The 14,583-nt window shown below is 45.5% G+C and overlaps 1 protein-coding gene across 1 annotated transcript in view; it reads left to right on the top strand.

The window, feature by feature from the left end:
• Positions 1-256: 256 nt before the first annotated feature.
• Positions 257-14,583, top strand: part of Slc24a3 (solute carrier family 24 member 3) — a 495,475-nt gene continuing 481,148 nt past the window's right edge. Inside the window, exon 1 of the mRNA XM_036184903.1 lies at positions 257-996. Within this exon, the coding sequence (XP_036040796.1) occupies positions 558-996 (439 nt within the window). The 5' untranslated portion in view covers positions 257-557. The remainder of the gene's footprint in view (positions 997-14,583) is intronic.

Here is a 14,583-nt window from a genome sequence, read left to right as displayed (position 1 = left end):
GCGGGTGGAAGAGGGCCAGGGAAACCCTCCTTTTCTCTGAAAGTTTCAGGCGAATCCTTCTTGGTAGAGCTCTGTCTGCCCGAATCTCGCCTTGCAGGCCTCCGGCACCACCGGCTTTCTCTGGGCACCAAAGGGTTGAAGGGGACTGTACACTGGGCTCCCTCCGCAGCCCAGTCTCCTCCCTGAGCCCCCTCCCCGCAGCGCTGGCCAGAGACCCATAGCCTCCGGCGCTGCCCCCCACCCCACCCCGTGAACCCCGCCCCCCTGCCATCGGCCCGCTGGGGGGCTACGGGAAGCTGCTTTCGCCCGTGCCGCTGACGCTCTCCGGCCGCCTCTCGGCTCCGAGTCCCCCGCGCGTGGACCGTGGGGTAGGGGGGCGGCCCCGCGACGCGCTCCCGCAGCCCGAGGCCAGGGCCTGCTCAGGGTGGCCAGCGGCTGGCCCTCCTCTCGCCGCCGGTCCTTCCCCGCTCCTCCTCCCCGGCCCCCGCCACCCCCGCCTCCTGGCCGCCCCCGCCGCCGCCGCCCCAGGCCGAGCGCGGGCGCGGAGCGTGGGAGCCATGGTGCGCGAGCAGGAGAGGGACCCTGAGCGCAAGGAGGCGGCGGCGCGGGCGAGCGGCGAGAAGGAGGAGGAGGTGGCGGCGGGGGAGGAGGGACTGAGCGATAGCGACGAGGGCGACGGCGTGGAGACGGGCAGCGGCCGGGAGGAGGGCGAGCAGGAGGCGGCGGCCGGGTGGGAACGCAGCGAGGACGCGCGGCTGCTGCGCGCAGGGCTGCCTCCCGCCGCCGTCCCCGCCGCGGCCGCCCGCGACCCGAGCGGACGCCGCCCGCCGGGGACGCCGCCCGGCCGCCCGAGGATGCCGCCGCCGCCGGGCGACCAGGACCGCGCGCGCCGTCGCCGCCGCCGCCGGCGGAGGGACCTTCTGCTGAGCCAGCTCTGTTTCCTGGCCTCAGTGGCGCTGCTGCTCTGGTCGCTGTCGAGCCTGCGAGAGCAGAAGGGTGAGTGCTCCGCCGCCTGCCCCGAGTGGGCGCTGCGGCTCCAGCGGCTCGGGCTCCCCGGGCTCAGCGCCGGGCGGCTGCGCTGGGCTCCGGTCACACCGAACAAGCACGAGGACACCCAGGTCCCTCGTAGGGCAGGGGAGGAAGGGGTCTGGGCGCTAGGACTGCTGCGGTGGAGGAGCGGCCGACCCCCTTGGGCACCCTGCAGACCTTTACTTGCGACTCTTGCCTTCTGCCCCTTTCCCACAACCTGAGGACTGGTGGTGGCGGTGGTGACAGGGAGTCTCACCCTAAGCAAAAACCCTGTCACCACCAAGGCCGGTAATAAAGTTGTTCTGGCAGCAATCGGTACCTGTGCAGGTAACCAACCACCTGTACTCCGGGCTTGCTGCGGGCTGGCTGACCGGCTCACGCCGGGTTCTCCACGTGTTCTCCACAGAGAACAGGTGGGGTGGATAGCAGAGAATGCTCCTTGCCACCGTTTCAGTCCAAGAACAGGTGCTGGGAACTTCGGACAGAAGAAAGTGATAGCTACCAGCTGGGGTTTAGGAAAGGGCATGTTCTCTTAAAGGGTCGCTCAACAGGAACACATGGATTCATTTCTCAAGGCTGGCTTCCTTCCCCGGACTTGATGCTGGGGATGGACCACTCTGTGCTGTCCACTTTTTTCCTGCTGCCTTGGCTGGTGGTGTAAACACACACACACACACACACACACACACACACACACACACACACACACACACACACGCGAGACTTTGGTCTTATCTTTGCCCTTGGCTTTTCTGGAGCTAAAATAGATATCGAGGAGAAATGTGCTCAAAACAGTTGTCTATTGGAAACAGTTTGGACTCTGGGATGCAGCTGTGTAAAAGAACAAAATAACACCACGGAAAGGAAAGACTTGGGAGGAAAAAAAACGGTTGTAAAATGATTCTGTGTCCTGGATTTTCAAGTGTCAGGGTTTGTGGGGAAGGAGGCAAATCAATGGTTGTAGGTGGAATAAAACAGTTACAGAAATGTGCTGTACCGTTGAGATAGACGCCGATCTGATAAGCAGGGCTTTGAAGCACACAATAAAGGCATTTTGATAGTGATGGTGACATTTTAAAAGATGCCATCAATCAAGACAGGGATTTCCCTCACATTGGCTGGTGTGTGCTTCGTGGTGAAACTCGAGGGTTCTTCTAGACTTAGCAAATCTCTCTACAGACTTCATCATATATGGTAATAGGAGAGAGGCAGTCCTGGTTTTCAGTGAAGCCTGTAGACTTGACGAGTCTCTCCATTGCTTTGGAATCTCGGGTTTTCTGGCCTTGGGTGCTGATACCAGGGAGGGGGACTGTGTTGTTGGAATGAATTGAGACCTCTCTCCAAGGGCAGATTCAGACCTGCTAAGCAGTGTCCACTGACTGTCACCAAGAGGCTTGTTAGTTTTTCTGAGTGAACGCCAGCAGATAGTTTATGACTCCCTTGGCAAGAGCTATTCCAAGTCAATTACTTGGTGGCCGTTTCCCTACAGGTTGGGGCCCTTGTGAGTGACAGGCTTCTCAGCACTTTCCAGGACATAAAAGACATTGTTTTCTCCTGGATGGTGACTATGACCCACACAGTGAAGTGGATCCATTGCAGGGGGCTTCAATTTCTTACCACCACCAGAAGCTGGAATGGCTGGGCTGCTAGGGTAGCACACGTGGTAAACTTGGAACCTGATGACTAGACTTTCATTTTGAAGTAGTTTCCCTGATAATGATATTTCTGTCCGGGTGCTACTGACTCAGGTTTTATTCCGTAGCACAACTCCATCTCTACCCTTTTCTTATTAATCTTTCATATTTTCTTTCTCACTGTCACTTTCTCTCTAGCCCCCCCCCCCCGGGTCAATGTCTAGTTTAGGGACCCTTGATTCCCAGCCCTTGAAAGACTTAGTTGGGAGAAACCCACCAGTTCTAAGGACCCTGCTGCCCAGGCTCTGCGTATCCCCGCCACTCACAGCTCCATGACTTGCTGGTCCTAATTCTGTCTCTAATCACCTTCTCTTCCATTAGATGTTGCTGTTTTCATTAGGGGAGGCACAGCCGTGTTGCAGCAGCAAGGCATAGTTTTCTTTCAATATAATTTTAAACAGATTAATTACCGCACAGGACTCTTCCAATGATATTTTGCTCGGGATATGCCATTCAGGATTATAAACATCTGAGGAGTGACTCTTACCCTGAAAACTTCAGCACCATTCTACATAATATCCTTTCAGCATGGGCAAAAGGTTCGTAATTTTGCTCCACTTTAGAGACACTGGGACTCACAAAGGGTGATTGAGTAAAGTCACACAGGAGTTGAGAAATAGAGGGACAAAACCAACTTGAGGTGACCTGCTCTTTGTTCCCAGTTGTGTTCCTTGCTTTGGGGTGCAGCAGTGTGATGCTTATATGGTCATGTGGGGGTATGGTCCTCATGACCAAAGGTAATATTTTACCTTTAAAGATATGTGGTAATTATTAAAGATAGCAAGATAACCCTCCAGAGTCTTGTTCCCCAAGGATCTCCCATATTCTTGTTCTTTTCTTTTTCTTAATCAAAAGGGCAGTTCTTTTTATAAGAAAGTTCAAATAGAGGTGTGTGGAAGTTACGTTACATAATGTCTAACATTTCTAATCATGGAATTTGGGGTCTCTTTCTGGATTTCTAAGTAAATGCAGATTGGGTTATATACTGAAAAGTTTGGTTCTGTTTAGCAAAGGTTTTTGGTGCTCAGTATTTGGTTAGAAGAAGTATAGTAAATAATCTATACTGGTTCTTTTTTTTCCCTGTGTAGCTAGGACATGAGGACTGTTTAATTTAGGTCAGGAAGAGTTAGTGCTGGAATGAAGAGAATTCTTAATTCTAACTACAACAAAAGCAATAATAATAACAACTACAGTTTGGGCATCTCAAGTGCCAGGCACTGCGCCAAGCATATTTATGTGCGTTTACCTCCTCTGCAAACACTGTCTTCAGCCCTGTGAGCCTTCAGCAGGGGAGACACAGGCCCTGGGTGCCCTAGTTAGTTGTTACTGATGAAGATCTCCTTTTTGATCTCTGTGTTCAAAGCCAATTTAAATAAGGTGTTAGATTTGCTAATGAGGGTTTTCATTTATTCTTGCCATGAGAATGGATTGAGCTTGTATATATTGAATAGCTTAGGAGTGTTTCACTTTTCTTGATATAAACTACGTGCCATCTTTCTACAGAAGTATGGGTTCTAACTCAGAAGGAATTATATACATCTTTTCTAGAAAGTTCTCAGGGCATAACTAAGAAAAAATAAATATTTGCACACATACACATTTGTGCATAAGTGTATATATGTATATACACACATATATGTTAGAGAGACAACATTGCTCCCATTTATGGGGGTTGATGTGGATGTTGACCTAGACCAACACATGGCCTTTCCATGGGGCTCAGTTTGAACTTCCTCAGAGCATGGCAGCCAAATTCCCAGAGATAGCACCCCTGACAGCAAGTTGGAAGTATCTGGCAATTTAATGTTTTAGCAGAAACCACAGAACGCTGCTGCCATGCTGGCCTTCTGCTGGTCAAGGCAGGAACAAATGCCACCCAGGTGAAAAGGTGAGGACATAGAGTCAGTTTAATGGGAGATATGATTTTGGAAAAATCTGGAGATCTGGGAGGATCATAACGAAGGAGTGAGTGAAGGCATTTTCCCAAATGGACAGTTGTGAATAAAGGAAGTATATACATATACATTTGCATGTAGACATTTGTATGTACATCCATGTTGACATACACTGTATGTACATGCACATGTATAATGTCTTTGAAATGTCCTCCAGTCATGAGAGTATTGCCGTTAATCTTATGTGGGGTGAAGACAGGAGGTAACCTTTGAAGAAGGAGCTACAGTATAGATTTGAACTGCAAACTGAGAGTCCATCTTTGCTCCCTGGAATCCCTCATCAGAGGGTTTGGGGTGAGCCTGCAGAGTCCCTCTCTTGATGACCCCTCCCTTAACCTTCTCTTTTCTGATCTCACTTGGACTTTTCTGTTGCTTCACAAGGGTGTGACCTTTCTGGTCCCAGATTTCTCACATGTGCTGGTCCCACTGTATTGCTATGTCCACCACAACTAGCTAATCCTTCACTCTGCAGTTACTTAATCTTCCTGCAAGGCCAAGATCTTCTGGACTGTATTAGATTCCCACTGTGTTCTCTGAAAACACTGCTTTCTGTTGATTATATTTATCAAAGTCGGCAGCTATCTATCTGTTTGGTCAGTGTTCAAGTAACATTCCTCTTCACTGGATTCTGAGCTCCAGGAGGTCAGAGACCCTGTGATCTAGTCTGAAATCTGTCACCTCCATCACCCAGCCCATAATAAGGGCTCAAAATGTATTTGTTATAGAGAAGCCTTTCTGATCCATGAACTCCAATGCCTGTGATAAAAAACAAAACAAAAAACCAAAACAAACAAACAAACAAACAAAAAAAACTAAAAAAGCCCCACCATGTTTTAGGGCCCCATTTGCTGGCATGTGCTTAGTTTCATAATTTCTAGTCCGGTAAATTTGATGTTTTTCCCCTTTTTCCTTTGGAGAGCATCAAGCTGACAAAAAGTGGTAGGCTTACTCAGTATCAGTTGGATAGGGGTAGGATTTGAACCTAGGGATGCCTGTGTCAGAGCTGCATATGGCTGCCTTTTCAGCTCTGGCAGAGAGGAACACAAACCAGGGATTCACCCTGCCTTTTTCAGTCAGCCGAGGAGTAAGGAGTAACAGAAGGTTGGTTTCATAGAAGCAGTATTTTAGAAACACGTTGCTTTCAACCTTTTCTATTTTCCGCACAAACATATATAGAAGTGTTTCTTTCCTCCTGCCTTTTCTTAGCTGCTCATCAACCCAGATTTTTCTCAAAGATTTCCTCTCCTCAGAAGCCTCGAATCCTTGTGGGAAGATTTTTTTTACCCCGGAGGGTTGGCAAAGCCAAAAGAATTGCAAAACTAGCTGTTTGCTGAACATTCCAAGGCCTGGTGGAAGCTGGCTGATAGTGCAGGACTTTGGCAACTCTCGCCTCTATAAGGAGTGCTCCATGCGCACAAGGAAAATCTTTGTGTATGTGTTTGGGTAATGGAGGAGAGGATACTACACAGACTGTCTGAATGGGGGAAACTGAGGTATAGGGGATTAAAAAAAATGTCCCTGGAGTCACACTGTGAGTGGGTTATGATCTCAAAAGAGTGATTTGAGGATTTCTGGTTGATGTTTGCCAGTTTCTGATCCTGTAGCGTTTATTTGACAGCCATTTTAAACAGTAGTTTCAAACGAGGTCCTGCTGTGTAGGATCTGAGAATGTGAAGTTTTGAGGACACAAGTGAAGGAAGGTTTGCTGTGATCCAAGGGGGTGATGTGTGGTGGTATTGTGTTCCCCTGTAAGATTCCTACTACGGTGATGGGCTGTGGGCTTCTGGCATTCCGCTTGCTCTTCTCTCAGTCTGCTTCTGGCTTGGGATTGGGCATGCTCCTCACTGTTGCTAATGTTGGGTGCCACCATTCTTGGATGGCGTCCCTGTCCCCATCATCATCTTCTTCTCAGTGGATTTCTTGAAAGGAGTCCTTCCCAAGATCCCAAGGGCATCAGATCCAGGGATCTCTGTCTACACCTTCTTTAATCGGGCATTTTGTTAGTTGTTGGGGTGACAATCCTGTCTGAGATTGACACCCAATGTTGGTCTTTGGGCTTTTTGAGAAGAGGGGGCACTGAATGGCTATGTTTTGAGGAATTGTTGGCGATATGAATGAGAACTACTGCATGCCCTGGAGGAGTATGTGGTGCTTCAGAGGTGCTAGGACCTGAAAAACAGAAATGAGTTAGGAAGATAAACACTCCTCGAAAACTGAGAAAAAACCGTGGGCAGGCACCTGACAGAGATGCAACTGCAGAGGGCCAATAGCCACAGATAACATTTTCCACCCTTAATTACCAAGTGCGGAATTGGAATTTAAAAGTAGTGAGATGTCATTTCTTCTTAATAGTTGCATTGGCAAAAGTTCATGGATCCAAGTGTAGTTAACTACAACGTGGAGGCTGTGGGGCTAAGTTGTTGTTGTTTGCTGTTGTTTTTGAACCACATACATGCTATGGAGTTAGAGCAGCTGCATATGCTTTTGAACCCTGGGGGAAAACTTAGTGGACTTGGACCCAAATGTGGACCATGGGGCTGGTTGGCTGTGGCCCTTTAAAGTCTGGAGTTGAGGACAGAAGGGAACTCTGGGGATCAGGAAAGCCCAGTGCTGGTTGCTTATTTAAACCCTGCAATGTAGCATCCATTCTTTGCTTCTCAGTAGCTATGTATTCCTGAGAGGGTGAGCAAGTGAGATCAGCTCAGCTGCTGCCCAGTTTGGAGAGGTTCCCGTCTATGGCTTTTGCAGTTTTGACAGTACTCCTTCTCATTTTTTCCTTTACGCGTCGTCTACTTTGTTCTGGCTTAGGAAGTGGTATCTTTACTTAGTGACCTGGTCTGCTACCAGAATTTGAATCCCCACAGGACACGAAAGAAGAAAGGGTGGTGGGGACCAGACTGGCATTACACGTCCACACCAGGTCAATAATGCCATTTTCTAGACGGAACGTGAAGTGTTCATTTTTCGGATAGTTTGAGGTGGCGAGCTGGTGGGACACGATGAAGCTGACAGCTGAAAATTGGGATTATTAGCAGTTGCAACCACAGACAAGGACTTGTGAGGAGTATACCAGAAGGTGAAAAATGGTCTCTTCGGCTAGCTCATGTTCTTCAGACTTCTCTGCAGTATCACCTGGGAACTCTGAGCGTCACCTGTGTCTGAATCTTACCCAGAGATACTGATGGAATGCTCCAGGGTATGGTGTGGACATTGGGATTGTTGTTGTTATTGTTGTTGTTAAGGGAGATACAGTTGGTGTCAGTGTATAGCCAAGACTGAGCCCTGCTGGGGTAGGTTCATACGCAGCATTCACTGTATTATGACTATGTGAAGGCCCATTGTCGCGGATCTGTGAAATACACTGAACTCCATTTTTTTCTGTTCTGGATGAAAATCAATATTCTTTTGCTTAGTTTTCTAAACTGTTGTCACAATTTCATCCCGAACTCTCTTCCTGTGGCCGCATCTCATCTTCATATGTACGCTGACATTAAATGCTCCATCAGGGTTTCTTTGGGAAGTGATCTTCACATGGGTTCTTCTGACCTTTTCTTTTCTGCCAGGTGACTTGGTAAGCCTGCCATCCAGATGTCATCTTGTCACCTCCCTGCAGCTCTCTGCCAGTCACATCTCTCAACTCTGCCCTGGAAGTCATCTTCCTAGAAGCCATACCTGTGTTTCTCTTGGCTTATCCCCCCACTCCCCAGTTGTTCTTTTGGATCTCAAACATTCCAAGTGCCTCTGTACCAAGGCAGGGAAAGCACAGGTTTGACCCCTTGTATGTTTGACCCTTCTTCTGACCCACATGCCAGATGGATTGGGCTCATAACTTAGGTCACACACCTAAAATCCTAGAACTTGGGAGGGCTGAGCAGAAGGGTTATGATTTTGAGATTAGCCTTAAGTCTAAAAATAAAAGGAAAATAATTTCAGATGGGCCTCATTTTCCCCTGGGGTCTAAAGATGTTGCCTGGCTATCTTTCTTTCAATGATGTCTCTAAGAAGCCTGATGGTGTCCTAGTTTTTCATGGTTTTTAGACTCTGTTTTCTTTTTCTGAGACATTTGCTTGGCTCCTCCTGTGTTATTTTCTCCAAGTGTCAGTGAGTTAGAAGACTAGTACAGGTGTGTGTCTTCTAGTCCCTGAGGCCTTCTACTAGATTCTTCTAATCTGGATGTGCATGTCACTCAGGCCTAGGAACTTCCCCTCAGTGATGTGCTCATCCTTGTTCACTTCCTTTCTGGGTTGTCTGTTACTGGATGCTTGAGGTCCTGAAAGCATCTCCTAGTCTACCTTTCCTCCCTACTTTTTTTTTCCCAAGACAGGGGTTCTCTGTGTAGCTTTGGAGGCTGTCCTGGATCTCACTGTGTAGACCAGGCTGACACACAGAGATCCACCTGGCTCTGCCTCCCGAGTGCTGGGATTAAAGGCGTGTGCCACCACCGTCCAGCTCCTCCATACTTCTTTCACCCCTTTGACTGAACTTTTCTTTCTGTTTTGAGATAGTTTTGTTAGACAGCCCAGACTGGCCTTGGACCCATGATCCTTCTGCCTTAGCCTCTCAAGTGCTGAGTGTGCAATCACCTTGGACCTTTGGTCTGATTTCTATTAATATTATTTATTTAACTACATTAATACATGTGGGTATTTTGACTACATGTATATCTGTGTACTACATGTGTTCCTGGTGCGTGGGAGGCCAGAAGAGAAATATGGATCCCCTAGGACTGGAGTTACAGAAAGTTGTGAGCTGTCATATGGGTGCTGGGAATCAAACCCAGGTCCTCTGGCAGATTCTTAATCTCTGTGTTCTTAATCTCTAGTTCTTAATCTAGTGTTCTTAATCTCTGAACCCTCTCTCTAGCCCCTCCACAAATTTCCCTAAACAAGAATTTCCACCTAGCTTGAACAATCTTGGTTAATTATTCACTAGTGTGTGTATGTGTGTGTGTGTGTGTGTGTGTGTGTGTGTGTGTGTGTGTGTGTGTGTGTTGGGGAAGCATGCATGCACAGTCATTGGTAACCTTATGGAATTAGTTCTCTGTTTTGACCTTCAGTGGGTTCTGAGGATCTCACTCAGATCATCAGGCTCTCACGGCAAGCACTTTCACTCACTGGACTGTCTTGTGGTCCAGGTTTCCAACTCTTAAAATGGCTTCAGTTTCCAAGAGCTGTGTTTCCTGTGAGAACGACTTAGGAAGCTCCTCGTTCTTTTATCTGTCTAAATCATCTCTCCCACCTCTAAGTATCCACGTACTCATTTTGAAGATTTCTCCCTCTCTCTGTGGACTCTTCTATAAGTGGTTCTTGTCTGTCTGCCTTGTTCCATTTTCCTTACTGGTGTCTTTCAGTGTCAGGAGAACTTTGGTGTCTGAGCCTGCCTTGTGTGTGGGTGAGGCTGTTTCAAAGACCATTGCAATAGCTGAGGAAGGGCTTGTTGGTGAGTTTCCCTGGGAGCTCACCTGACTGGGCCATGCCACTGGGAAAGGCTCTATGTGTCTCATTTTCCATCTTTGTGTGGGGTTAGTCGGATTTCCTACAGAAAGATCACTGTGTCCTGCCATCAGCGGGGAGACCTGTTCTCTCAGGGAGTCCAGTGAGAGAAGAGGGTTTCTTCAGCCAAGCACTTTCTCTGACTCAAGGACTTAAGTCCTCCCAACCATGACTGTGAAGGGGTTCTATAACTTATTTGATGACAGAACCCAGGCTATCCCAAGTTATTTAAGTCAGCCTGCCTTCCCCCTCCCTCTTCTTCCTTTTCAATTTTAGCTACTATACATAAGAAAACTAAAGGTAGTGGGTAGGAGGAATGGAAAACCTTTTCGAATTGAAATTTTTTATTGAGTGAATTGAAGAGTCTCATATAGGTGGAAAACCAAATACAGAGATCCCATTGTACATGTTTTCTAGTTAGCTTCACTGTAATATTTTGCAAAATTATGGCATAATATTATCAGGAGGATGATGACCTCCATCCAATCCACCTCTCTTACTCAGATTGACTCTCTTTATTGTGCATGCAGGTGCATGCTTTCATGTGTGTGTGTGTGTGTGTGTGTGTGTGTGTGTGTGTGTGTGTATGCATGTGCATGCATGTGCACAGGCACACACACACTGGATTTTGCACAATTGTATAACTCATGTAGGTTTGTGTATCTATCACCAACAGTCATGGTAATGGAGAAGGGTCCCTCTTATGAAAACACTATCCTTACCTTTTAGTACAAAAGGACCAGTGACATAAGTAATTGATAACCACCTACACTCAAAGTTGACTTTAAAAATCAAGATTTTTAAGAATGAAGGAAAATCACCACCAAGACTATTACATTCTGCACAAAATTTTGATTATACGTTGGGGCAGAGAAATGATCACCAAGTTCATTTACATTTGAGAACTGAAGATGTGGACAGCCTCCTATGTTTGCAGTTACCAGTCTAGGATGTGGAATCTGAACTGAATGAGAAGGGAAGGTTCTTGGCTTGTTGAGGGCTTCTTTAATGGACAGTTATTTTCTGTCATTTGTACAATATTTTTGAATGAAGGATGCATGAAAATGGCTTATTCAGATAGATGGACCATTCAGGCAGTTTTCCCATATTGCTTTCCTTGGTATTTGTTTTCTGGAATATTAGACATGGAGGCACTCTTAGGGGCCACTGAGTCTTAACATCTGATTTTGTTAGAAGTGACACGAAAGAAAATTGCCAATTTCACTCTTTGCTTGAAAAAACAAAAGCCATTAAGAAAACAGCACAGTTAAGGGAAGAATATAATGAATGAAGATCAACTTTCGGTGAATTGTCTCACATTCTGAAATGTTACTGAAGTGCTGGGATCTCCTGGGAAACTGTTTGACATTCAGGAAAGTCAGTTCATGGGGAAAAAAAAAGGGGGGGGGAGTCACAGGATGAGCTGCTTCATGTAACAAGTAAAGAGATGTGCTGATGATGGAACAGTGGCTCTCAGGACACTCCTTGTTTAGTTTTCTGAGAGTTTGTGTTATTGTTTCACTTCCATCTATCTTTATATCATCAATAGAATAATGGGCTCCTTGGAAAATGAGTCGCCCTGCATCTTCTTTTTTTAGTGAGCAATGTTTGAGTTTATAACTTTCCAACTTCATTTCATCCTTGGACATTGATCTGAACACCAGTTGCTAAGGAGAGCTTCCTACGACCTTAGCAATGAAGGATTTGAAAATCAAACCTTTGGAATGGGATTTCAGGTTGATGTTTAAAATCATATAGTTTTGGGCTTTATAGAGAGAGTAACTCATTGCACCCACTTTAAACAAAGCTAGGCAAATTTAGATCAGTCCTATTATTTTCTAACATTGTAATGTTATTTCCTCCCTTCAATATGTCAAAATTGAGATCAAACATACATAATGGCTTAAATCTTTAAAATTTTTGTTTGTTTGTTTGTTTTACAAGACAGGGTTTGTCTGTGTTGTCCTGGCTGTCCTGGAACTTGCTCTGTAGACCAGCCTGGCCTCAAACTCAGAAATCTGCCTCCCAAAAGCTGGGATTAAAGGCATTTGACACCACCACCCATCAGATCTTTAAATTAAAAAAAAACAAAAACAAAACAAAACATCTGGGGGGGTGGTGGCGGCACACGTCTTTAATCCCAGCACTCGGGAGGCAGAGGCAGGCAGATCTTTCTTTGTGAGTTTGAGGCCAGCCTGGTTGACAGAGCAAGATCCAGGACAGCCTCCAAAGCTACAGAGAAACCGTGTCTCGGAAAAAAAAAATCTGTCATCTATCTATCCATTTTCTATCTATATCTATATATCTATTGCATATGTCTGTATGTAAGTATGTATATGTGTACATGTATTCATGCCACAGCATAGGTGAAGAGGTCAGAGGATAACTGGGAACTTTGAATTTTCTCCTTTTACCCTACAAGCAGGTCCTAGAGATCAAACTCAGGGTATCAGGCTTAGAGACAAGTGCCCTTACTCACTAAATCATCTTGCTGGTCACTACATTTTAAAAATAAATTAATATGCTTTAACTTAAAATTGCATACAGTAAAACTGATCGACAGTCAGGATACAGTTAGTACATCACTCACTCTCTCTGCAGAACTCTAGATTGTCACTTTGTAGTCCTGTTCTCCTTTCATCCACTACCCTCATTCATTGCCTGTCACTGGAGTATTTGATTTTTTAAGAATGTAGCCAAATGTAACGACATGCACCTATAATGCTAGCCCCAGGGAAGTGTAGACAGAAATATCATGAGTTTGAAGCTAGTTGAGGCTAAACAGGGAGACCTGTCTCAAAAGAAAAAGTAAAATAAAAATTAATGTTTTGCAAATGGAATCCAACACTCTAACAGTTTGTTTCTTTTACTTAATAGCATGACTTCACCTAAGTTGTCTTCTGATTCGGGAACTTACGTGTCCACTTCTTTTGGCTGAGTAACATTCCATTTGCAGGTGTTGGATGGTTTATGCCGTTACCTGTTGTAAGGCACTTGGCTTGCTTCAAGCATGATGTTTGCTGTAGTTTTTCATAGTTATATTTTACAATGTGAAGGAATTTCATGTCTAATTTTCATTTGGCAAGAAGCTATTTTTTTTTTTTTTTTTAAATAAGGGGTAGGTATTGAAACTTCTCAAATGCCTTTCCTGTAGGAATGCATTGCCTCTCTGATTTTTTTTCTTAGTTAACATATAATGGTTATTCAGAATGGATTGTGTGGAGCGGCCTTTGAACACAGAGCCAGTCTTGCACACCAAGGATAAGCCACAGTAGCTCAAGAAATGGTTTGCAGTTTATATTTCTTGGATTTGATTTGCTAAAATTTTAGCGAGAACTTTTATGTTATGATTGCATGAGGAAATAGTCTGCGATTTTCTTTCTTGGTACTGTCTTTGTCTGGTTTTGCTGTCAGGGTAACACTGGCCCACAGAATGAGTTGGGCAATGCACCCTGCCCCCTGCTCTTCTGTCTGCTGGAAAAGATTGGAATTGACAGAGCCTTCCTTTTAGCTTGTCATCAGCATTTCTTCAGGACATTAGAGTTGAGATACAATTTTAACATCTGCATAATTGTAATAAAATTGCATTTTGTGTATTTGAGAGAGAGCCTTGCTGTGTAGCTCACGTTAGTCCTCTAGCCTCAACCTCCTAAGTGCTAGAGTTACAGGTGTGTGTATCTGCCATAAAACTCTTGTTAATGTTATGGAAACCAGTGTTTCTGGAGCACTTAACAGGCCTGAGAGAGACGTTGTTGACCAGGTACTTTTTCTATCTTAGCTTCCTTACCTTCCCCCAGTAACCCTATAGAATGGGAAACTGTTTTGTTTACAAGCAAAGGAAAACAGGAGACAAAAACAAAACAAAAACAAAAAAAATACCAAAATATAATTATTGATGTTCACAGCATTTCTATGTAACCAACTTAGAGTAGAACCCAGCCTGTTGGATTCAGAATGCTATCACATACCACACATGATATAATCTCTTTTGATTACACTATGTCATACCTGATTCATTTGAGTTTCTATTTGACAACATTTTATTTTTGAGATAGGGTCTCACTCTGTAACCCTGGCTGGTTTGGAACTTGCTTTGTAGATCAGGCTGGCCTCAAACTCATAGAGATGTCCCTTCCTCTGCCTTCTGATGGTTGAGATTAGAAGTGTGTGCCCCTACACCTGGCTTTCTTAGGTTCTCTAGTTGACATCGTGAGGCATTTTCCATGGGCTCTCTGTGGTGAGAGTCTGGTGCAGAAATCTTTGCCAGTATCTGACAGTTTCTTTGACTGGAATCTTAGAAACAGTATTTCCTCGTTAACAGACATGTCTGTTGGAGAGGCTCATAGTTACTGCTCTGTCAGCTTCCAGGAATGTGAACAGGTTTGAAATCCCCACAACCATGCTTGACATCTT

This window comes from Onychomys torridus, chromosome 4 (assembly GCF_903995425.1).
Source record: "Onychomys torridus chromosome 4, mOncTor1.1, whole genome shotgun sequence".
Taxonomy (NCBI): domain Eukaryota; kingdom Metazoa; phylum Chordata; class Mammalia; order Rodentia; family Cricetidae; genus Onychomys; species Onychomys torridus.
Note: the sequence above shows the minus strand (reverse complement) of the source record. Positions and strands in the feature narration are given on the sequence as shown.